The 26,311-nt window shown below is 36.1% G+C and overlaps 2 protein-coding genes across 2 annotated transcripts in view; one reads left to right on the top strand and one right to left on the bottom strand.

Annotated features, from left to right (window-relative positions):
• The window catches only part of LOC125238021 (suppressor of lurcher protein 1-like), a 421,475-nt gene that overhangs the window by 224,822 nt on the left and 170,342 nt on the right, over positions 1–26,311 (top strand). The window lies entirely within an intron of this gene.
• On the bottom strand, positions 8,134–11,156 carry LOC125238038. Its single transcript, XM_048145327.1, has 2 exons — positions 10,573–11,156; positions 8,134–8,776 (listed from the first exon to the last, which is right to left on the bottom strand). Exon 1 carries the CDS (start codon positions 11,070–11,072, stop codon positions 10,578–10,580), a length of 495 nt encoding a protein of 164 aa, XP_048001284.1. The 5' UTR covers positions 11,073–11,156; the 3' UTR covers positions 8,134–8,776; positions 10,573–10,577.

Below are 26,311 nucleotides of genomic sequence, written 5' to 3' on the forward strand. Positions count from 1 at the left end.
AATTCTTATAACGACGGTGACGGGCATTACGGGCAAGTCGTAAATCAAATGTTCACAAAATCCGTTAGTTTTGACACTTAATCAATTAATCTAAAATTAAACTTGCTAACGAAAACGTTATTCGATTTGAATATTCTATTCAAACAGCATTAGAACCCTGTAATACTCGCGAGAAGCAAATTTCAGTACAGTTGCCGCACTAAAATGATAGTGCCAAGCTACGGCGGTAATTTGACAAAGGTATCTTGGAACGCAACCAAATGGATAGGGCGTAAGCACATGGAGCGCGCCACGCTCGGCAGACTCGTGTTGTACGTGGCAAATGTGCCATCACTATTATACAATCGGCACCTCGCGCTTTAACTTTATTACTTAATTTCATTGTTGTCAATGACTTGTTAGACATTTATTTGGGTTTAGGTTTTGATATTGTTGCAGATTGCGCTGTAGGAGCGTTTTATTTGTTGGTTGTTTTGGGTTTGCGAACTTTTAGATAGGTGAAAAGATCGATAGATGTAGCTATAGTTGCCTATAACCAAGTGTGCGATATAAGCGTACTTAGGGGCTTACCAATTTGTGGGATTCAGATCGAGGTTAATGCTGGGTGTAGGTACTCTATGTAATTATTTATAAAGTGATCTATCTATAGCAACCTTTAAAGCGCCCGTCTTTGGACATTGGCCTCCTCTCCAAATTAAAAAAGTGATATTACAGTTAAAGTTTGTATATGCAAGAAGGTATTAATTATAGGTAGAAACATCCAATTCATGTGATTTATAATATAAGATTATGTAAGTAGTAGAATATCGAGAAGTCTTAACTTTTACCGTTTCCTTTATTTCGAGTTATTGAAGCAAAAGGCTATCAGGTCCATTCGAAAGTGCACTTAACATCAAAATCAATGTTGGATCAATACAAGCGGAAACAAGGCGGCAAATTTTTCACAGTACCTAGCCAACGTTACAATCGCTTACGCTTTCTCCATATTGGACAGATCCAGGCTGCGTTTCAATCGCCACGATGCGTCAACGATTGTCATTTTGACTAGGCCGGCTAGTAGCTAAAGTGCTAAAGATATATGTACAGCATCGGAAAGAATTCTTTTGATGGAAGCTGCGTGTAGCCATACGTAAAAGCATGGGGGGCTGCGGTAATTGCGTTAAATTATGAGTTGAACATGCCATGCGTGACAAAATAAAAGCCAGGCCACCTGCGGCAATTCCCATTATGTCTTCCATGTCCGTAACCTTTTCACACCAAAATTGACTACGTAAACTAATTGGCAGCGCAACAGAGATAGCAACGAAGTTGATAGCAGTCGCCGTGTCCGAAACAGCACTTAAATTTAGGCAATCGTATTAAAATTAGAACCTGGGTGAGAGTTCGAAACATACTAGACATACTAACTACATACTAGACTACAACAAACTATGCTAGATTGATGTTTCATCCCCGAATGGGTCCCCGTGAAGGTTACATAACCACAGCGAAATCATTGGAGCTGTATCTGAGATCGCCGGTGTCTATATATAAATAAATACATAATAAATATACAAGTATTTCTCATTTAATAGATATCATATATACCAACAAGAACAAGCCTAAGCGAAAAATGAACGCGTCGAAGTCACCTAAATGATATTACTCTCATAAAATATTGTTTCAAGTTCGAATTGGCCTTCATGGCTCTTATAGTTTCAGAAGTAAATCGAATCACTTCTCGGAAGTTTTCAGGTAGCGTTCAGAACTTGTGTATAATACGGAAAATGATTTACCAATTACGAAGCTTTTCCTCAAGAGAGTAATCTAATAAAGTTTTATGGATTCCTTAAAGATTGACTGAATTTCAGGAAACATGACTCAGCTTGGAACAAGAGACATTTATAATACATGTTAGGAAATAAGTTACTGAAAATCAAGAACGATTTAATACGGGACTGACAAAACCCATAGAAAAAAACGTACCCCTCAAATGTATGGGCCTTTTAGGCTTAAAACTGGATGGCGCTGTTTCGCAGCCTGGAAGTGGCCAAAATCATATTTTCCCCAAATACTTTTGCGTGTTTTTATTTTTTATAAGAACAACTGACATATTTCTTTATTTTAAAATCATGATATCTCGTCAATACACATTTTGAAAAAAAAAAAATAATTTGTAGACATCATCTGTGTAGTTATGGTAGTATTTAATAGGTGGCGCTAAAAAATCGAGGTACGATTCTTAGTATGAAGATTGTAAATCCTATATAAATAATCCTTTGCTGAAAATTAGATATAATTTGCAGAAAGAGTACTTATGGCGGGATTAACGGCCAGTTATATTCTATATTAATCAAATATTAAGCTTCAGAGTTTGGTGCAGAGTTGTAGATAATATTTATATCCCCTCACTAGGTCGGAAACACGTGTTTTGTTCTTTAATACCAGCGGGTAAAAACGCATTTTATCCACTAGTGGGTAAAGTAATTTGACCTTGAATAAAGTCAAATTAACTGCTTTAAAATTGATAAAAGTAGGTAAATCTAGTAATTAAGATGATTTACCACCTGTGGAACTACTGAAAGCAGTGAAAAACGCATTTTTTGCGATGTAGTTTCCTCGCTATAGTGAGGGGAAAAGTTTTGTGTTACACTCGGGTGCAAATGTATTTTACTTCTCGTGTGTTAAAAAACTCGCAAGTTCAGGCTTCTATTCTCGAACCACTCGCTTCGCTCGTGGTTCAACTATAGAATCCTTTCACTTACTCGTTTTTCAATTCCCCACTCGGCGTTAAAATACAACTTTGCCCCCTTGTATAACAAATAACTATTTTAACATTGTGAAAATTTTGAGACTTAGTCTATTCGAAATTGTTATAATACGGGAAATTTCCACTGCAACACTAATTCTTATCATTACAGTTATTGCACATAATTTGAGTCGGCAACATTGCCACTTTTCAAGCCATAGCTTTAGGGCATTCACACACGATCGTTTTCAGCTAAGTTACTGCAACGAGCGGACGTGCGGCTCCCTAATTTGTGTTTTACGACTGTTAGTTTTATCGGCAGTGTTTAAGAGCCTTTAGCTTTAAAATTTATCGCAACGGCCAGTTTTATTTTATCTAAAGCTAGAACCAAGCTTTTTGTGCCTACAAGTAATATTTTTGAGTACAGATGGTGTTTTTTTTTACGCACTAGTGCGAGAAGTGGTTCATTATAGGTATGCCACGTCGCAACTAACTTTGGAGGGACATTTGTACTGAAAAACGTCGTACGATACACGTGCGAAAAGGAAATTCGTAACTCGTGTCGATTTAAAACCCTTCGGTCGTGATTTAATTTATCGCCACTCGTTTCGAACTTCCTTTTTTACGCACTTGTATCGTAATGTACTATTACAAGTTTAGTGCCAGACCTATATCATGAATAAAGAGGGTTTTTTATACATATATTATATGAAGTATTGTTGTTATTTGCATTTTGCATATCTGCAATAAGTTATTGTAAATAAATTGACTTACTATGATAATATTTATCGAGAGCATATATTTTCGTCGATGTCGTTTAATATTTTTTTATTAATGTCAAATATTTTAAGCGACTTACACCGTGTCCAATAAGTCCGAATACTCACATTTTACCTCAGTTCTAAAGATATAGGGATCACAGGCCATCAAATTCTTATTTAAACTAAAGAGTATATTCCTCTTAATAAAATACAAGCACAAAGTACATGAAATTTCCGAAGTGTCTAAGAAAAACAAAGAGGTACACAACAACAAAATACTTGCTCGGCACGCAGGTGACGAGTTATTTTTTATAAGGAGAATCTGTATGTGATAAAACAGACGCCACGTGTCCAAAAAAAACTATTATGGGTACCGAGGATAGATAACGTTCCGGGCAACTAGAAAAATGTGCCTAGGTTCCAGAGCTCACCATCGGCCCAGGTGTGGGATGCAGTATGTAAGCGAGGTAAACTACCTTCAGTACTTACAGATAAAAGCGTTAAAATCAACGTTTTTTTCTTTAAAACCAAGGTTTTGGAGAAAAAAATGCCTTAAAGTTAAAAAGGATGCTTGGGAATGAGTATCATGTGTCCCAACAAGACGCACCTCCAGCACATTCGGCAAATGGTATTCTAGCGTAGTTTCAGACTAATTTGGCAGTTTTTTATCCGAAACATGAGTGGCCACCCAGGCCTCCAGGTTTAGGCGTATTAGACTATTTTGCATGGTCATACATGCTTTGAAGACTAAATTTTTATAAAATCATAAACCTAGATCATTTCAAAAAGGTTATCGAGAGTATTTGGGATGAAATGTGAAGAAAACGGTGCGTGCCGCGTGTGATCCGTTTGAGAAGCGTTTGAGGCTGGTAAACAAGTTAATGCTGGAGTTATTCCAAGACATTTGTTGTGAATGTAGTAAATAAGAGTGCCATTCATAAAATATAATAATAATGTAGTAACTATTTGTTAATTTTGTTTTATTGGCTATTTGGGCTGTATTCAAACTTATTGGACACGGTGTAAATCTAGTTTTTCATTTTGAGATATAAATAAATTGATGATACCTGCATTAACCTACACTAAAGTACTAGGTCACCACTTGCACCAACGAAAATGAAGGGTTAACCCACCATTTTAAATGGAATTTGACAGATGACAGCCCACTAACCCTGAGTTAAGTGGTTGGTGCAAGTCGCCCTTATAAAATTTATAATTTCTTTATCTGTTAATACGTAGTTGTTAGACACTGGAGATAAATCCTGAAATTGAAATAGTTGTCGTTTTAAAAAAAAATTACCGAAAGTATACCAGAACTTATTTAGATTGTCGTGAAAAGAACTCGCATCGCAAACATCTTAAAGTTCAGTTCGCAAGGGTGGATTCAACTTTTGTGTGTTGTTATTCTGGGTCGCTATCGAAGTTTATTTTAAGAAATTGTACGAATTCTAACGTTTACTCTTTATGCTCAATAGGTAATAAATATTCAGTGGACTAAGTGTGATGAGGGATTTTCAGGGAAATTTTCATCCCTTGTAATTTTAAACTGATTAAAATAAAACTGAAAACAATTTTACGAGCACTAGAGACGTAGAGTATCTTCTACTAAGGTTTGCAATGCAACGCACTAACCTATTAAGGTGCTTTTTGGATACAGTAATCCGGATATTCAGATTCCAACCGGTAATGGAATATGGTAAATCATAACCAAGTCGCTCGAATGGTGACTCGACAATCTCGGCATCAAAGATGTTCGAATATTACTAACGCAGTTCAATGTATATGTCACAAGGAAATGATCAAAACAGAAATTTGACCAAATCTGTAGGGAATATGATCAAATCTTGTGGCTCGCGAGATGATAAAATGGCGAATCCATTTGATCACGTATCTAGAAAATATCAGTGATTTTATTGAATCCTTGATTCAGTTCAGTGAAATGACGGTTCTAAACAGTCAAGTCGCTTTGTTATTTCACATGACTTTTTTAGTAATTTGATAAAAGTGATGAATATCAACTTTAAATTAATAATTTTACTAGACAGGCTTAGTGATAAAAAAACCGCAATAGTTTGACTGCTTACCTGCCGGTCTTAAGTTGAGTAGCGTTCTTACGCGCGGTTTCATAGTAATTAAAGTAGGTAAGTGACGCAAGAAGATGAAGGACCGCGCGAGAGAGCACGAGTAGATCTGAGAACCCGAATCTTGATACTCGTATCTATTTTTTTAAAGATTAAAATAGCCTTTTCAACTAAAATGCTTAGTGACCATTATTTTCATGTAGCTTTAACAGTGTAGGTACCCTGCAAAATATAAAAATACAGAATATTTAAAAAATAGTTATTATACTAACAAGTTTAACCGAGGAAAGCAATAGTGTACCTAGTATTATTACGAGCACCTAACGTTTAATTCAGTTTCGTTGAGTGGTTGCTATTTGTGTCTACCTCCATTACCTACCTAAAAGCATACACGACGGAGTGCAACAAACAAAGAGCTTAATTATTCAGTGCACATACTTAATGCTAACAGAGTAACACCACGTATAGGTACCTAGAAAGACAACAGCAAATACTAAATCAACCCGTTTGTATTTGCTCTATATTGCAGCGTGGCGAATACTGCATATCAATGCGCCGATACTGATTCTAACAAACTGGAGCTTGCAAATTAAACGACAGCGTAGTATTCGGATTGTAACTAATACCAGGCTATGACTTCAGTAGATTAAATGTTATGTACTCGTATAATATCTGTCTGTGTACACGTGTGGTGACGGGTTATGAATTTATCCACCCTGTTTCCTCCCGAGGGTGTCGAAGCGGCTGTTTTTTTTAAACCCCTTAATTTCTAAGAGTGGCACTGCAATTTGAGCAGCGTCATGTGATCTTCTCACCCCGTTTGGGAATACAGGCCTGAGTTTCGTTTATTTATGTTTTTATGTATGTAATATCGGCCAGTGATAAAAGTGCTATGTCTGGTCAAAGAAGGGTTGGCACTGACAGAAATGGATATCACTTAAAATGTATAGCCTATTTATTTATTTATTTATTTAAATTTTATTGCACAATTGAAAAAAAAAGTACAAATGGCGGACTTAATGCCTTAAGGCATTCTCTACCAGTCAACCATTGGGCCAAACAGAAATTCGCAAATAACCATAAGTATAACCATATTATAAGTATTGTAAAGTTTCTATTGTAGAATTACAGTGCCTTCTCAAAATAGGTCAGACCATCAAATATTTCACTAAACAACGTTTTGTTCAGAAGATTTTTTGTTCGAAATACTTTAAAGTAAGATGGATGCGACAGGCAGCACTTCAGCATAATAAAACGGAATTCCTTCATTAACGCAAAGAGGGTACCTTTAGTCTGCGGATGAACCGCGCTCTGGAAGAATCTAAGTTGCACCATTTTCTTTTGAAAAATGGCGTTTACTGTCAGAGGGGCATATCACTCAGTTTTTTTTTAGTTTATTTTGAATTAAAGTTTAAAAGTTGTTTGTATAAAATTGCTTTAGAATGACTCTCTACAACTAAAACAATGTTGAATAACTTGGTTCAATTGTATTTGCAGTAAGTAAATAAAATAGTAAACCATCATAAGCGCGCGATTTTTATGCGATCAACTCGGAAGGATAGGAAAGTTCTATCCCTCTAAGTTGATCGCATAATAATTCTTATTAGGAACTTATAAAACCTTTGTAATTTTCTCTACATAGAAGTCTCAATAAACAATTTGCTGTTCAGTGTTACTTACAGAGCAAGAAACACAAAGGTGTAGAAAGCCTTAACTTAAAATTTAATTCAATAATCAAGATTAATGCATACATTTTACTCTTCTATAGTCATTGAACTCCATCAAACCAAAACCAAACTCACAGCCGTACTTATTCCCCACCTTTTAACTAATAAAAACAAAAATAGGTTCGTTGTAACAAAAATAACGAAGTGTTCGTTGTGCGTTGCTCAATCGCACACCAAGTTCCTGCAAAACAAAAGCCATTCAACCTGAAACCCCAGCCGACCTCAAACCTCAATGTGTACAAGCCTACAACTCAATTCCCCCTAGTAAATTGTTTGCAATGATTAATTAGCTGTAAAACTCCTACTTTTCACCATCATAATTGGGCCGGTGGTGAGGGCCACACAAATTACTTTTTCATTAGATACAAAAGATCCATTATCCACTCAAATTAGTTCCATTTCATGGGAAAGTCATTAATATTAATCAATGTTTGAAAGGTTCAAAGTAAAGGTGCCAAAAACGAAACGATCAGTCGACTATTATACTGTACTTTACAACGACCACCGACGGGTTCATCGACCTATTTATTTTTAGGGGTGTTTTAATTTTGAGTCTGCTGTCCAAGACAGTACGAGGATATCGATTTGTCATCGGAATGTCAATCTAATCGCAACTATCGCAAGGTACCTATGGTATCTATTTCATGTCATTAAAATTAGTAACTTTCTTCTGCTTTAATTATAAGCGAGAAAATAGGTACACCTTTCAATAAAATCGTTCGGACATCATTCTGATGTCACAATAAAATTTCAATTCAATTGTTTGCTAACCTACAAAATAATGTAAGTCTAAGTCACTGGTCCCACCGCGAGCTAGTAAGCTCACCTCTGGGCGACATTAAAATAAGGTAAGAAGAGCACTGGCTGTTCACGTCCGGCCGCGGATGTTTTGATTACATCCGTGATACCGATTTCGATTCCAGAAGGACGTATCACAATATTCTCCAATTTAATGAGCGAGAGTGTTTGCACACGGTGTGCAGTACACAAAGCTAAGAGAACTACTAGCTTTTTAGTAATTTGTTCAATAGAGAGAGTTCTATTGGGTATCCACTTTCCGATATAGTTAAGAACTATCTGAGGGTCCCACGTATTTGAATATTTTGGGAGAGCTGGTCTTAGCTTATAAACACCTTTAAGTAGTCGTTTAATTTGAACATCTGAACCTAGGTCGCTGCCCAGTAGCAGTGACAGTGCCGAGCGATGACTATTTAAAGAACCGTAGCCATCTCCTTTGTGAAAACGTTCCGTTAGAAAAAGCATTACATTTGAAGATGTACTTTTATAAGGATCCAAACAATGAGCCTGACAGAATTGCCACCAAGATTTATAGGTAACACCGTACTGCAGTAGTGTGCTATTAGCGAGAGAATTAATCATTATTTCTAGTGCCGCCTCTGGAGTTCCTCTTGATGTAAATGCTTTCCCGAGAGCTTCGCGGCACCCAGGGTAAACTGCGTCTGTAGGCGACGTGGGGTCCTGGAAGAGGACGAATGAAACGTTGGAATAAAGTTTATAATATTCGACTGCAGTATGCTTTTAAGTAGGGGAAACCATGGCTGGGAAGGCCAAATTGGGAAAACCAAGATACCCTCTGCCTTATCGTTTATAATTTTTTGGATACATTTCAAAATGAGAGAACATGGTGGAAATGCGTAAAATTCTAGGTGTTTCCAGTCTATAGTAAATGCGTCAACTGCAACAGCGTCAGGATCTGGTTTCCAGGAGACGTAAGTGTCACATTTTGCATTAGTGCGAGAAGCGAAGAGATCTATTGTCGGCTCACCAAAGGCCTCTACTATTCTGTGATATTCAGAGCTGGTTAATTGCCATTCTATGTCAGGATTATTTCTTCGAGACTCTTGATCAGCTTCTACGTTATCTTTCGTATTAATATACGAAGCAAATAGCCATATACCTCGCTCCTCGCACCATTGCCATATACTTTTGGTCAGGGCGTTTAAATGTTGAAATTGTATACCGCCCATTCGATTCACATAGCTTATTGCTGTGGTATTATCGATACGTAATAATATATTACAATTTCGTTTATCACGTGCAAAACTTTTAAGTCCAAGAAAGACGGCCAGTAGTTCCAGATAATTAATGTGAGAACTAATTTCGCTGTCTTTCCATCCACCGTTTATACGATTATTATTACAGAACGCGCCCCAACCAGTTCGGGATGCGTCTGTAAAAATCTCTAATTCGAAATTAGGTGTCGTGAGTGGGTTAAATGTAGACAATATGTTGTTAGCCCACCATTGCAAGTCAGGCAGGATGTCCGCGGATAATTTTATTTTTGAGTCATATCTGTCATGTTCCATAAGGGCGAGATGTTTTTCTCGTTCTAAAGATTTGGTGTATAACCAACCGTATTTAACGGCTGGGCAAGCCGAAGTTAGATTACCTATCAGGTGAGCCAAATCTCTAATAGTGCAACATGGCAGATGAGAAAACCTTTTTACCAATTGTAATATATTGTTACGTTTGTCCGAGGGAAGTGAAATCGACATATCAATTGAGTTATATATAAAGCCAAGAAATTTACAGTTCTGTGTAGGCGATAGGCAACTCTTCTCGTAGTTAACTACGAAACCCAAACAGTTTAGTAAACTGAGTGTTGCATTAACGTTAGCTAAACACTCATTATAAGTATTACCTATACATAATATATCGTCTAAGTATATCACTGACTTATGGCCCAAACTTCTTAAATGAGAGACCACCTCTTTCATGATTTTAGTGAAGGTTCTTGGGGCCGACGACAAACCATAGGGAACAGCCGTAAACTCATAGGTAATATCATTAAAATGGAATCTGAGATACTTGCGGTGAGGTCTAGCTACGGGCACTAGCAAGTAAGATTCTTTCAAATCTATAGTGGCCATAAATCCATTAAGAGGGATCAGTTTTGATGCCGTTCTAAAATCCTCCATTTTAAAATGGTCATTAATGACGAATTTATTTAGTCGTTTAAGGTTAAGAATGAATCTATAGCCACCATTAGACTTTTTGGTCAAAAAAATATTCGATATAAACTCATCGGACAAAGGATCACATTTTGAAATGGCCCCCAATTCTAATAAGTTATCGATAGCTTTTGCCATATCCCGTTTTTCCTTGGCTGAAAAACAATTGTGTGGAGGGTTCGTTTGGACGACTTTTCTAGCAAAAGGTATTCGATAACCATTACGAATCCAATCTAACACAACAGGGTTGCTAGTAATGTCTAACCAACAATCATAGTAATGTTGTAATCTACCCGCATGTACCTGAGTTACTGCCTCGTTTTTGCACGTTTGTTGTTGGTCGCCGGCGTCGGTTGGCGCCTCGCCGCTGGCTGAGCTTGCGGCGCGCGGCGATAGGGCGGCGGGTAGTATGGCGGCGGCGCCCGGTACGGCCAGCTGTGCCCCCCCCTGTTCGCCGACGCGAAGCGAGGAGGGCCCGGCCAGTTTCCCGGCTGGCGCGGCCGTGCTGTTTGAAATGATGTGTTTGACGTGGACGCTTTAGGAACGAAAGCCTTTTTAATTTGCAATCCTTGTTTTTCGATGACCCTTGATGCTTTTATTTTTTCTGATATTTTTACGCCAAATAGAGTTTCGTCTCGTTCTTGATCCTGTATGACGGAGAGGAAAGCTTTGTCCAATCCCGGAGTGATAAGTTTTGTCCTCACTTGTGTCTCGACGAAGTGGAGATCTGAGAGTATTCGGCAACCGTCAGATAAAATTTTAACGGCTTGTACTTTATCATCACCGGTTAGTAAAATATCCATGGCTCGATTGACGGCAGTGATGCCTAAGCCGAGTTGATCTTGTTTAGATTGGAGTTTCTTATCTCGAGACCTCACTGTCTCGGCAATAGCGGCAGATAACTATAAACATCGCCGTGTCTCTTTTATTTACGTAGGAGTGATTATCTTTTGTTTGTTTTTATAGCCGATATCTCATCGTTTACTAGCTCGCGGTGGGACCAGCCTAACAGTTTAACCTAAGCTACGAGCAACTAGCGCCAGAACAATAAGTTCCGTGTACGCTTCTGAAAAGGAAATTATTACGTCAAAAGTTATACGTTCTGTATTATAATGGAATGATAAATGTTATTCAGTGGTGCAACGCATGCAATGTCAGAAGCAAATTGTACGAGCATATCTAGAAGTCTTCGCGTCAGGTATGTATGTGTGACTAATGTGTGAGTCTACACAAAAATGTTTGTGTAATTAACCGTTTAACTCAGGAGTAAGCTCGCGAAAAGGATATTTTTACGTCAAAAGTTATACATTGTAATCGAATGATAAATGTTATTCAGTGACATACTTGACGACCGGTCTGGCTCAGTCGGTACGGTAGTGACCCTGCCTGCTAACCCGCGGTCCTGGGTTCGAATCCCGGTAAGGGCATTTATTTGTGTGATGAGCACAGATATTTGTTCCTGCCTGAGTCATGGATGTTTTCTATGTATATAAGTATACATTTATCTATTTAACTATGTATATCGTCGCTTAGCACCCATAGTTCAAGCTTTGCTTAGTTTGTGGCAAAGTTCATCTGTGTAAGGTGTCCCCAATATTTATTTATTCAGTGGCGCAGCGTATGCATTGTCAGAGGCAGACACGCCAGCATACATATACGTTTTTATTATCACTTGTATACTGTGTAAGTCTACCCTGAAATGTAATTAAGTATCCTTAACCTACGAGTGACAAGCCGCAGTCCGGGATATTACTAGGTACAGTAGGCGTCAAAAGTTACACACTGAATTATAATGGAATGATAAATGTTATTCAGCGGTGCAGTATGCAATGTCAGAAGCAGCCATACGAACTGTCTAAACCTAGACGTTTTTTTCACTTGAGTCTACCTTAAAATGTATGCAAGTATCCTTAACCTACGAGTGACAAGCCGCAGTTCTGGATATTACAAGGTACGTCAAAAGTTACATACTCTGTATTTTAATGGAATGATAAATGTTATTCAGCGTCGCAGTATGCAATGTCAGGAGCAGCCCGCATGAGGCAGGCCGTGCCGTTTCCGTTAATTAATGAACACACATTTAAATGCTTAGCCCTCTTGAGTATAGTGCGCGCTACGGTTCGCGATTTCTCTGCCTCTGTGTTTTTTTTTTACTTACATGCATATCGCAAGTATGTTCAAGTAACTACATTTTGTGAAGTGACTTTGGTACATTAATGGGGATTGGCATATATATGTAGTTTATTTTCTGTTTATGCTTTCTACTACGTTATTGTTGAAATGTAAGAGAAAAAATAAAAGAATTCGATGACAATGATGATTGATTCATTATCAAAGATTTCTGTTGAAATTGTTTGACACATTATATCCGTTGCGCGTTTAATAAGTTTTTTTTTAAAGAAATCAATAATTTTTAATTTTAACTTTTCATACGTAGGTATTAAGTATTAGTAAATAAATCCAGTTTAGTTATTCCAGTTCATGAAAGCAATAACAGCAAATCACATTCAGACAGGATGACAAGACGTTTTTCTGAAAACCAATTTGCAAGTAGTTTTTCCTCTCAATTCGCTCAAAGGTTGACAAGAAGATATCCCCTATAGGGATAAGTTTGCCTTTGTAGCAATGCACGGTCGAGAAGTTTCCAAAGTTGCAGAACATTCCTCATGAGAATTTTCGGTAACTTCTGAGAATGTTCTCGAGAACGAGAATTTATCAGAATACTTAGTAACTTCGTAGTTTATACCATAATTTCGTCGAACTCAGCAAGTCAAGACGTAGTCCCGTGGTAGTGCGCTGGCTTCGTATGCCGATGTTCTCAGGTTGGATCCTGACAGCGATCTTTTTGTTTTTATTTTGTTAGTTTTTTTTGTATATACATATATTGGCATGACCAAAAACAGGCATCAAGAAATAATAGTTCGGTACCTAATTTAAAAAAGTCAGGACTAAAACTGTGAAGTCTGAAAGTCGAAATGTTCCCTGAAGTATAGTGAGAATTTAAGCAACTTATAGTGAGAATTTAGGTAACTTATAACATTATCACTTATCAACAAAATAGCTAATTGTAATAGACAATATTATACCTATAATAACATATAGTTTTATATTATGCCCATTTAAACATTATTTCAAGTATATTCTCTTGTTTAAATAATAAATTGCATGTTGCGGGAATGTTCTGGGAACATTCTCAAGAATGTTTCCGCTTTTTGGGAATGTTCTGCAATATCTACATTACTATGCCTTTGTAGACTATACATATATTGTATTTTTATGTCCTAAATTGTCTTATGTACAATAAAGTTTTTACATACTACATACACACAATGAGGTTGAACAGTAAAAAGTGGAATTTGTCAAATTTGATAACTACCTAATTTTCCCTCCCACTCACGTGCGAGGGTTACTTACTGTCAAAATCCATATTTGGTTAAATGTTCCATTTGCTGTCTCTCAAGTAATATTTGTAGATAGTAGTATTACCATACGATGGCAAATGGTTAAAGCGTCATTCCGAACTGCCATAAAAAAGTTTCTATGGCACTGTCCGGGGCCAGAAACATTTTCAATTCTGTCACTTTACGAGAAAGGGTGCCTTACTAATTGGTTAACTGGGTAATACGAAAGGTAATTCGTGAGAATGGCTACCTATTGACTAAATTAAGAAGTTAAATTAAATGATAGGTACGTTTATATTCAGTTTTCATAATAACGTACAAGGTAAGTACAGGACTGCACATACATGTAAACCACACAATACAACATATCAAGCACTAAACAAAAGTAGATGGTAACTATCTACTCGTAGTGAGCTTCTTGAATATTAAATTTTAAACTCCGAGCTGCTCTTGCCTTCTACATGAGTACAGTAGTTATTATTAAAAATTACGTAACTAGGTATATTTACGTATTTATCTTGCCATATATGAGATACATGGATCAGTCTATTTCTGCAAAAAGCAGATGCGGTGTTATTTTTTCAAATGCGTATAATTTTGAGTAACGTCAAATAAAAATTAAAATATTTACACATACTTATGATAAGTAATGTACCTAACGCAGTACCGACGTCAGTAATACATTTGTAAATTATGATTTCGAGAGTGTTTCTCAGTAAACATGCGTACATCATCAAAGGAGGAATGTCTCGGGACAAATATAATTAGACTAATAAAATTAAATGTCCCAGTTAATTTCTCATTTGTCAGCCGTTGCGAATTAAAGTGTTTTCAGTTACATTACAACTTTGTAATCTGTTGGGCGGATTATAAATTACGGTCAACAGGGGTGGCTTTGAAATGCAGGGGCGACTTTGAAAATCTAGTTTTAAAGTCATACTGTAAGTAAATTCGCGATTTTCTATGGTACATTTACATGAATATTTATTGATCTAACTAGTTAAATGAAACAGTTTCAGTAAATAATGAATAATGATAATTTTAAAGCCGCTCAAATACCATCAAAGTAACCCCAAAATTTCGTAAAGTCACCCCGGTTGACGGTACTAACTTAAGAAGCAACAGGAGCGAAATAGCTAAAATGGGGAGGACGCCTTTAAATTTGGGAATTTTAGTTAAATCTACTGACTTGATTTACAGAAATAAAATGCGAGTCAAAGAGTGCGAAAAAATCTTTAAAATCGAGGTACCGCTCTCGACTGTTTCCTCCTCCAATTTGAGAATGTGAATAACAATAAAATAATCTGTGTCGGACTGTTCACTTTATTGGATTTTTTTATCAATTTTGAATATCCTACCTTTTTTGCGGCATAATCAATTAAACCTATTTTGGGATTTAATTATCAGCTCTAGCGCCTTTGAATTTTATGATATTTACGAAAAGCTGAACCGTGTGACACAAATAAAAAGAATATACATTTTTTTTATACCACGCCAGTTGCAAACAGGTAAACGGTCCGCCTGATGGAAATCGGTCACCGTAACCTATGGACGCCTGCAACTCGAGGGGTGTCACATGCGCGACCCATTAGAAACTTGTACACTCCTTAATAATCTATTCTGTGTGTAATAAATATTGAAGTCATTCAGACAGTTTTTTTTTTATTAATACGGGTAATGTTGTATGAAGTCACTTCTTTGTTTTTTTTTACGTTTTTATCCCGAATTTGACCACTTAGGGCCACTTGCACTAACGAAAATGGAGGGTTAATCCACCATTTTATATGAGACAGATGACACCTAACCTTGAGTTAAGCAGTTGTTGCAAGTGGGCCTTAGAGCTATTCTCGACTCATGAGTTCTTCAAGACGTTCTCGCAGTACTGCGAAAATAATGAGGGTCAGCAATATCCTGTTCCTCGCATCGCATCGGGGTAAAAAACCAAACTGTCAAGCTAAGGCGTAGGCGATAGATGGTCAGCGTGATTGATGTAGCGGTCTTATAGGACCATGGCTACTGATTCGATTGTAGATCAATCACGAGGGACCGAATATTCTTATAGTCTAATTTTTATATGATCCGCTGAATGGTGGTAGTTCCTAAGTATTGATAGTAATTAAACCGACTTTCACATCGAAAATGTAACTTTAATCCTACCACTAACTATCTTTTGTACTGCATTGGACATTACATACAGTGATAATCCTGGTGTGTATGGCCACCACGATTATCACTGTATGTTATTAATCATTGGATTTCACTATAAAACTCCCGTGAGAATCAAAAATAAATATGCGATCTCGATATGTAAAGGCGGGGTCGCTACTCTTGAGAAAGATCCTCGAAAATGGATCGAAACATGTCGAACGCTATATCGACTTAACACGTGAGTAACCCGCTTAAAATATTTTTTAAATATTAATCATTGGTGTTCATTTAATACATTATTGCAAGGCAATGGACATTAGAAAGGTTCTCAGTTTGTCGGAACATTTTAATTACTCTTGTTAAGACAAGAGACATTACATAACATCAGTAATAACATTAATGACTTTAAAGCTAAAATAAATAAAACCGACAACATCCTGCTGTAAAGTTTTTTGTAAATATCCGTGGACCGGAGTCGAAGGTGAACAAATATTGTTCGATAGGTACTTATGTTTGAATTTGCATTTAGCCACATCCTTAACATTCTTTTAAATTCCGATAAGTAATACTTTTATAGCACACGAATCAGTGGAATAAAAGTGGGAAGGACACGACTGAACAACGCAATTTGATGAAAAAACATACTTACTCTTAAAATGTATACTGACCCTAAATGACTGGGATCCATAAGGACAACCGAATGACGAAGATGATTAAGTATTTATTTTAAAATAAATACACTGTTGTGGTTACCGGTGTCAAAGTGATTCTCACAACAATTATGATTGTTTATTTGTATAGACATCGTAATCATTTAAAACTAATAACTTCAGATTATATAAATAATCATTTTGTTTTTTAATACTATTTAACGCCCCCGACGGGCCAAAACATAAAACCAAAAACTCCATTAAAAGTTATTTAAGAACATCTCTGCCTGTTGCCATGAAACCGTAAAAACTAAATAGCATCCCGCCTAAAGCTTCGTAAGCAAGATAGATGGCGCCATCGGACGCTCCATAATACAATTTATTTTTAACTTCCCCGGCTTAACTCCCTAACTCAGAAAAGCTACTGAGTGGATTACCGGGATACGTTTTAAATATTTACCCTTATGTATACGACACGGAGGTTAATAATTAAACGGATTAGCGGTTGTGAGCTCCTGTTTGACCTTAATTTTAGCGATTATAAAGAATAAGTTCTAAAATGTGTGCAGGTACTGGTAGGTATTATTATTCTGTCATTCTCAAAAACGACATTTTCCTCAAAAAGAAAAGATCAGTCACAAGTGGACTTGGGCCATTTTTTTCAAAGTTGTCCACCCCGTTTTTGGCTTGTCCCATACTTTTGATATAATATTTAACGTATTTAAAGAGTCTAAACTAATGAAGACTATTTTTTATTCGAACCCAAATTTAGTTGACAGTAATTTACAATATTCATTTAAATTTTTATTACAATTATGTATTTGTTAAAAATTATAATGTGATAAAAAATGGGCAATTTTTTGCTGTCCCACGTCAAATATCGTTTTTTTTATGGATTTTATTCTATAAATAATTGTACTAAATATTGATGACGGCATAATTTGAAAAGATTGAGTTATACGCTATTATGTTATAAAATATTTCATGTTAATAAATAAACGTACTATTTAAAATTAAGTATAATTTGCCGAGACGGAATCTGGTAATTGTGGAATTTTCCATTCCGAAACCGCAGAATGACTGTTAAAATTAAAAGAAAGTTCCTAACATTTGGTAGCATTTTATTCAGCTTGGCAAAATTAATTTAAAACTACTCAATACCGCCATCTTGCATTTGCCAGTTGCCGCCAAACACGCATCAAAGTAGCTCGTACTCAGGGGTAACTTTTTCTCATTCCACCTTCCGAAACCAAATTTGCGGGTAAATACGTAATATGCAACCTTTTAACGTCGATTCCTAAAACAAAGCACTAATACTGAAACCAAATAAGCCAATTAAAAGCAAGATTTGTGATTATTTAAGAAATAATTAAGTAAAATATCGCCGGAGGTAGCGTTCCGTTACTTCCGATCCGATACTAGATCGTTGGTTTCGTATAGGCGGAAAGAAAAACGTATCGGAATGGAAGTATAAAGCGGTATTCATGTGGTTTTAATGTGATGTTTTAGTTTAATTTTATTGCGGGAAATAAAACAAAAACGTATGGAATTAAAACTAATTCATCTAAAATATGGTAATCAATCACGGATTACACACTCCGGTTGTTTTAGTCATTATGCGCGATATGCTTTGGAGGTCTTAGGTACTCACGTTCAAGTGTAGACGAGACCTTAGCTTTCATCCGTTACCCATACAGTCAGATCCGTTACTGTCCCATGTTTCAAATAGTTTTATTTGCAAAAATTAAATACAATTTGTTATTAAACTACGTTTCCGTTATTTTATATTGAAATAGTAACGTTTAAACTATTGATTACAAGTGATGGCATCCTATAAACTTTTGAAACAGTATAGTAATCTTAAAAATTCTCCTCTACTTTGTACTGAAAGTAACGGAACGGATATATATATGGGTTTAAAAAAATAGTAGTCCGCATTTATGTGAAAATAAAAGTGTAATTTCTTCATTTGTTATTTTAGAATGAATAATAAACATATTGTAAAATTCCCAAACCTTTTATATTTACATTATCTGCGATTAAATTTGGTTGCGGAACGGAACACTCGCTTTTCCTCAACTCAACAAAAACATATTTTTTTCATTAATTACTTAAAATTCAAGTGAACCTTCTATATTTTATATAAATTTATTTATTAAAGAATCTATAAAAATAGCTTTTAATAAATTTCTATCGGTTTCATTTTCATATCAACTTTTTTCGGGGTGGACAACTTTGAATAAAATGGCCCACTTGGCACAGTCATATTTCAGTTCATGGTTAGGTTGAATCTGTACTTATTTTAAATACCTTTACGTAACTCGAACACCAATATGCTAAAGATTCTTTTTGTATTTACTAATGTAGGCTACTTCAAAAGTCGGTCACGGCTCTACTAGCCACGTAAAACAAGCTTTTAAATGAACTGTATCTCAATTTCTAATCTAACCAAAGCTAAACTCACTAATTCAATAAAATCTGCTACCTATTTATCGCTTAAAATAACTGCTCGCAGGATGAATCGCTTCTTACCCAGCGGACGCCCAGTCAGGTTGCTTTCAACGAGCAGATTTCCCAGTTGCATCGTTTGTCCTCTGCTTAACGGCGAAGCACCAGAAGCTTGGACACTAAAACCTCTCGTTTGTAAATCTCGTTGGCTTTTACTGTTCCGCTGATTCTGTTAGGAGATCTTTTTCTTTTTAGAAATGCGGAGGTAAGTAATCTAATCAGACCCTATTACTAGCTGTCTGTCTGTCTATCTGGGTGTCCATTTGTCAGTGGCTATGCGTCTTTTATTGCAATAAGTAAAAAATACCCCGAAACAATTTCCGCCTTGATTACCTACATGGAAAGGAATACACATTGTTAAAGACAACAAAGATACTCGTAGGTATACATTTTGATAAACATAATAGGGCTCGAGGTCCTAAAATGTCTAATGACATTGTCACGAAAAAGGGACCTTTGATTAATGTAGGTATTTAGAGTACATATCAAATTTCAAGGTATAAAATACGTTAAGTTTTAAGTAAAATAAGTTTTAAGGTGCCTATAAGTTAAATCAATCAGTGATAATATACTACATGAGTTTTCATATAATTTATACCACTTCAGCATTTTATATTAACATAGTTAATAACCAGTACCTTCATAATGACATAATAGCTATTAGACATAGCCGGTTATTGCAGCAGGAATTGCACTGGCTAGCTTTATTGTCCATTAATTATGCATCGGCTTACGCGACAGCAATAGCGACGACAGAAATGTTAATAAGCTACGCCATTATGTAAAGCAAGTCTGCATTAACATAATGATCGGCTAGAAATTTGGGAGTCAGGTAATGGGTACGTGACTCTGCAATAGGAAAAATAATTAGCTGAAATAAATTATGGAAGGAAGTAGATTTAGATCAATATCAGAAACTTCGTTGTTTACAAAATTTATCATTACAAACAAACACACAAACTTCCAAACATTTTTTTAAATGCAAGCTTTCAAACAGTGTACGACGCATACATCCAAAAAATTTACCTACTTTAAAAACCTATCGTAAATAATTGTAAGGTTTCACCCATGTAACTATTATCAAGAGATCAAGAGAAATATTAGGCTGTTCGAGGGTTTACTGGTGAAACCCGATAAGTTGAGCCAACTGGTTTTTGAAATTCGAACTATGTGAAATTTCCACAATGTTGTTATTTCAAGGACAAATTATCTCGATTTATCGAGTTTCACCAGTAAACCCTCGGTATAAACCTTTGACCATTTTGTTTGAGGTATACTTTGAGTACTGATATGAATAGCATCTAAAGTTGTTTGTACGAGTTAAAAACAGAAAATACACAAAAGGCGGAATTCTGTAAAAATCAGTCTAGTTCGAAAATTTTATAAAATTTCTCTTATTTATTTATTTATTTATTATACATACATGTATGTGCTATATAGATATCAAATGATTTAAGGATGTTCGTCTAAAAGCGAGAGTTGATTGCAACCTATCCCATAAAAAAAAAAAAACTTAGAAGCGTTTGGAAACAACCCCGTGGAAACCTCAGCGGTAACCACAGAACTTAATTTAAGATAGAAGAAACAAATTCATATATTTGTATCCCTATACAAATATATGAATTTGTTTCTTCTATCTTAAGCCGAGCGTGTCAAATTTTGTACTGAAGTTGATTCTTGCCTGTAATTTTAAATATGTCTCAGGCTCTTGATTGTTCATAATTTTTGTGTTGTTGCAATTGAATATCACGTAACGAGGCATTTTTTATGTTTTGGTTGACTTCAACTTACAAAAATTGACGCCCGAAAGCTGCAAGCTGCGAGTAAAGACGGACAACTCAGTGGATTTCACTGAGTTCATTTGACACGCTAAGTAGATACGTTTGCTTGATCTATGGTATATATGACATCTGTGGCGGTAACGATTCGAAAGCCAGATCTACACTACTCGTGTAGGGTAAATGCACCAGTGCCCAGCCATGCGTAAGTGCTCTGTTTTGCATATTTAGGGATGTAATTATCAAAGTTTTTTGTCAATTTTATTATATTTAACGAAATAGTTCTAAAACAAACAATAAGTTACGTTTTATATTTTTCAAAATATAAACTTAATATAAGTTCTAAATTATTGAACTATAAAAACATTAATCATTCTTATTGGTCTATTGGAGATCAAATTAGACGGCTTTTAAAATAGAATTTTCGATTTGCGGCTGACTACTGGTGCCTTTACCCTATCCATCGTGGATTTGATCATAAAAGCATCCTCGCTAATAAAATAAAGAGCCATTTATGTTATTACTAGGTAATAGACCTTCCTATACAGGATTGAAGAATTTATAGGGTCCTCCGGGGAACTATTGTCATCGTTGAGATAGCTCAATTTGCTGAATGGACACTTTCTTTTACTTTTTCTAAGGATTACTAAGTATAAAAAATTGATACATGGTTGAATTGAAAGTCTGTTTATTTTTAGCACCTTAACAAAGATGAAATAAATTCAATATTTAAAACATGCTGCCGTATTGAAAAGGCTGCTGTTCGGTAAAAACTCGAGATAAGTAAAGAACCCAATCCTCATTGAACCATACTCGTAAGTACTAAGTACCTTTGCGCATAAGTGGAAGCTTGGGCGCACGAATATGGCGCATAAGTAAAGGGTGAATAATTCTTTATAAACTAAGTAAAGAATACTTTGACAAATCAAAAGTGTCGGTAAATAAAAAATAGAGCGAGACGAAAATGTTTTGGAAGTTCGAAACGTCCTCGTAAACGTGATTTGCTATTCGCACTGCGTCGCATTGCAAATAGGCGAACGTCGAGCGTCACGCGGTAATCGAGGGTTCAATGTTTGTTGTAACGAACACTGTTTGCGGTGTACACTAACAAGTATCAAGAACATGCTTCACAAGGCTCTGCTACACGTACTGAGAAGATGTCAACTTCAACTAGGTAATTGCAGGAAAGTTTTACGACTTTGGAAATTTCGACAAAATCTATTTTTTTTTTTTTTTTTTTTTTTTTTTTTATTATAAATGGGCTTACTCTTGACCACAGACTAGCCAAAGGCAAAGACGTGGCCTACGATGGAGTGAGCTCGCCCAGAAGATGCCTGTTCACTCTTGATTTGAAGGTTGCCGGGTTATATGAGCTCGGAAATATAGCCGCCGGCAAGGAATTCCACTCCTTGGCAGTGCGCATAAGAAAAGAAGAAGCAAAGCGCTTCGTGCGGATTCGTGGAATATCCACCAAGTAAGGATGGAGACCTGCCGTGCGTCTAAGAGTCCGATGGTAGAATGAGGACGGTGGAATAAGCTATGTAAGGATATTCTTCTTTATTCGTGTTTTTAACCCCCGACGCAAAAACGACGGGGTGTTATAAGTTTGACGTGTCTGTCTGTGTGTGTGTCTGCCTGTCTGTCTGTCTGTCTGTCTGTCTATCTGTTTGTCTGTATGTCTGTGTGTGTCTGTGGCATCGTAGCTCCCGAACGGATGAACCGATTTGCATTTAGTTTTTTTTTGTCTGAAAGCTGATATACATAATAAATCGCGTGCTACATATATTTACTTGTGCAGAATCATTTTATTTCATTTAATTTTAAACTTAGAACTCTTAGAAGTAAATTCAATCCTCATAAGTTATACCCATATACCATTTTTTAAGCCGACCACGAGGGTAAAAGTCACGTGTAAACCGAGCTGTTTTAATAGGGTATAACAACGTGAAGTGGGCAAGTAGGTCAAATGGGACATGGGGTAAATCCTTCCCTTGGAAGTATTTTTAGGAGGTATTAGGTATTTTGATACCTACGTTACCTTATTTTTAACCCCCAACGCAAAAACGACGGGGTGTTATAAGTTTGACGTGTCTGTCTGTGTGTATGTCTGTCTGTTTGTCTGTCTGTCTGTCTGGCTGTCTGTCTGTCTGTCTGTCTGTCTGTCTGTCTGTCTGTCTGTCTGTCTGTCTGTCTGTCTGTTTGTCTGTCTGTCTGTCTGTGTGTGTGTCTGTCTGTGGCATCGTAGCTCTCGAACGGATGAACCGATTTTGATTTAGTTTTTTTTTTGTCTGAAACCTGAGTAGGTCGGGAGTGTTCTTAGCCATGTTTCATGAAAATCGGTCCACTATGTCGCGGTCGGGGGTTTTTTCAAAATTTTAATTTATTGCCACAGTCTTTCGGTAACTATGTGACAATCATAAGTTTGCTTAAAGGTCTTAAGTTAGTTATGGGAGAAACAATGTTTCTTATAATGTAGATCTCTTATCATAATCACGTTTATTTTAAATTTTATCATAATTGATATTAATGATGTAAATTGCCAATTTATTAAATTACTTTTTGATTTTATGCCTCAAAAACATTTTATTTGGATATTGTAACAAATGTGTACCTACTTATTCATTTACAGGAATAATACTAGATCCTTGTTTTTTAATACGACAGTATTCTTATTCAATCTATACAAGATAACTTTTTGTATCTACAGTGCTTTTTACTGGTAAAGAACTTAATTCAAAAGAGCCAATTCGGCCCTCCTGTCCTTGAACAAAACTCTGCTCCACCTCAAACGTAGGAAACTTGTCACCTGTCCGATTGAGTTGCGTAAGGACGCCCCTTAAAAATGGCCTGTCACCTCCATTTTCCGCCCGCAGTGATTGGGTGAAACTTGAACGTGTGTAACATTTAGTATTTTCGTACTTTATGGGACTTTCCCATCGGAACAATGGTGTTCCGGACCTTTGAGAGGCGAGAGCGGAGCTGAAGCCAAAACGTATCCCTTTTTACACTTTAATAATGAAATGTAAGGTGTAGTGAGCAGATGTTGCCCGTGTCATAGGATGCACGCAGACTTTAAAGACTTGAGAGGACCTATTTAAGAGTTAATGGGATCTAAAATGAACTGGGTTATTTAATGACAGCGACATACCGGGTGATAGAGTAAAAAAATGGAATATAATACTATTTTCTATTGTTATAAAACATGTAGGTACTTTTATTACGTACTTAAAAGGGAACCTTGCTGATGTTGTCATATAAAAGTGAGCACTTTGTCGGCGGGCCATTAAATTGCATATTTCAACACCAACCGAGAAACAGGTAGGTTGCTACTTTCAGCGGGTTAACGACGTCACTATGCAGTTGTATTGTTTATGACTTATAATTTTTACTTTTAACTTAACTCACTACAAATACCTGAATAATAAAACTCGCAATGCACCCACTGTTTATTTCTTTGTCAAGAGTTAAAGACAATAAAGATAATAGACACAGCCGCTACAACTTAAATATACTTCATATTCTTATTTAAAGTTAGCAGAAGAGTTTCTCTTCGTTACCACAAAAACAAAACGTCATTTCTTTTATTTTCAGGGTTTCAGTTTATATTACTAGTATAAACTGAAGTAGATATAATATTTAATAATTTTGGCAATAACTCGTTTTCGTAGGAGTAGCAGATATTTTCTAACAATGTCTATTTGTTTATTCTAACCAACCTGCTGTGGCACCAATGACATAATTCGTTTCCGTATGGATCGTACTAACCAAGCTAGCTCTTTTAGTAACAATTCGTTTTCTTGTTGTGGTTAGATGATATTAGGTACAACAAAGCTATTCTAAATAATAAATATGACTTTACATTTTTGATTCGATAATTGGCTCGACGACATCGTGTATATTCTACTAAATCGATGGCACTTCAATTTCTACGGTACAGCTGATTTTATATTCTATGTCCGCATGAATTATTAATGATAATGAAAAATCGACTATCATTTGAGAGAGACGAGTGTGCATCAATGTCGCTATTCGTCCACGCCAGTAACGTTTACGAGGCGTTATGAAAATCAGTGTCCTGTTTGCGTTGCGTTTTGCCCGCTAAAAATATGATAGAAGGATAAATATTTCCAAGCAAATTATTTGATTTAAATGATAGATATGTCGCAGGGAAATGGCCAAAACAGAGATTTGATCAAATCTCTAAGGGATTTGATCAAATCACGCAGGATGTCAAAATGGCGAATCCATTTCATCATTTCTCTAGAAAATTTCAGTCATTTGACTAAATCCCTGACTCTGTTTAGTGAGATCACAAAATCGGCCAATAGACACGCCACGTTTTGTCATTTCACTAGATTTGTTTAGGGATTTGATAAAATCCCTGAACCACGACAGTGAGTTGACGAAATGAACTCAAAAAGTGAACTAGTTTTAACATTTCCCTAAACAAATTTAGGGAAATGATAAAGTCTTAACTGGTGATTTGATCAAATGTCTGAACTGGTTTCGTGAAATGACAAAGGCAAGAATCTAATATATCCAATTAGATTTATTAGACTCTTGCCTTTGTCACTTGATTTGATTGAATCCTTGACTAGATTAGTGGAATGGTAAAATTGAATCCGTTTTTAAGAGTTTTTGGTTTTTTATAAAAAAAAAATAGAATAAGTGAAGAAACAAAGCTAAAAATGTTTCATTTTAAATTACATTCATATTTATTAAAATATTTTGTCTTTTCACTGAACTTGTTTAGCGAAATGATAAAACTAGTTGACTTTATAAGCTCGTTTCGTCAACTTACTGACGTGGTTCAGGGATTTTATCAAATCCCTAAACAAATCTAGTGAAATGACAAAACGTGGCGTGTCTAAACAGAGTAAGGGATTTCGTCAAATGACTGAAATATCCCTTAGTGATTTGATGAAATCTCTGTTTTGGCCATTTCCCTGCGACAGATACACATTTTTGATGATAAAAAATTTGCAAGGCATTAAAATATGTTTTTTAGTAATCTTAGTTATAAACGTCAGTTGACAACGGTGAAGTCGCCGGAATCGGCTGTTCAGACAATGGAAATATTATTGTTATTATATAATTATTTGCGCTATGTACCTAACGTTTGGTATCTGCATTAGGGGAAGGTTGCGATCATTGGACAAGCGCTTTGATTGGACCTCTTCAATATTTCAAAATCTAATCGTGCTAGATGGAATCCAGTAAGGTACAGGGTGACCTTAGGCCTCACCTTGGGCCACCCCGTAACCTCAGTCGCACCTTGCTTCCCGAAAAAGAGTGACGCGTCCAAGTGAGTTTCGAGCGCTGTTGAAGTTAAATTACGCGAAGGAATAATCACGAAAGTATAAATACATTGACAATTGAATTTTTGTGTTGACGTATAAATATTTATTAATGAGCAAATTTAAAACAACAGTTTCCAGGCATCTGTTTTCTCTATTTTTTTATTTGTGATGTGATACCTAGGACCACCAATCAATCATCAATGGACCACCTGTGGATTCTATCATCGGACCGGTCCAATCATAGCAACTTTTTTCTT

The sequence above is a fragment of the Leguminivora glycinivorella genome, chromosome 2 (genome assembly GCF_023078275.1).
Source record: "Leguminivora glycinivorella isolate SPB_JAAS2020 chromosome 2, LegGlyc_1.1, whole genome shotgun sequence".
Lineage (NCBI taxonomy): Eukaryota > Metazoa > Arthropoda > Insecta > Lepidoptera > Tortricidae > Leguminivora > Leguminivora glycinivorella.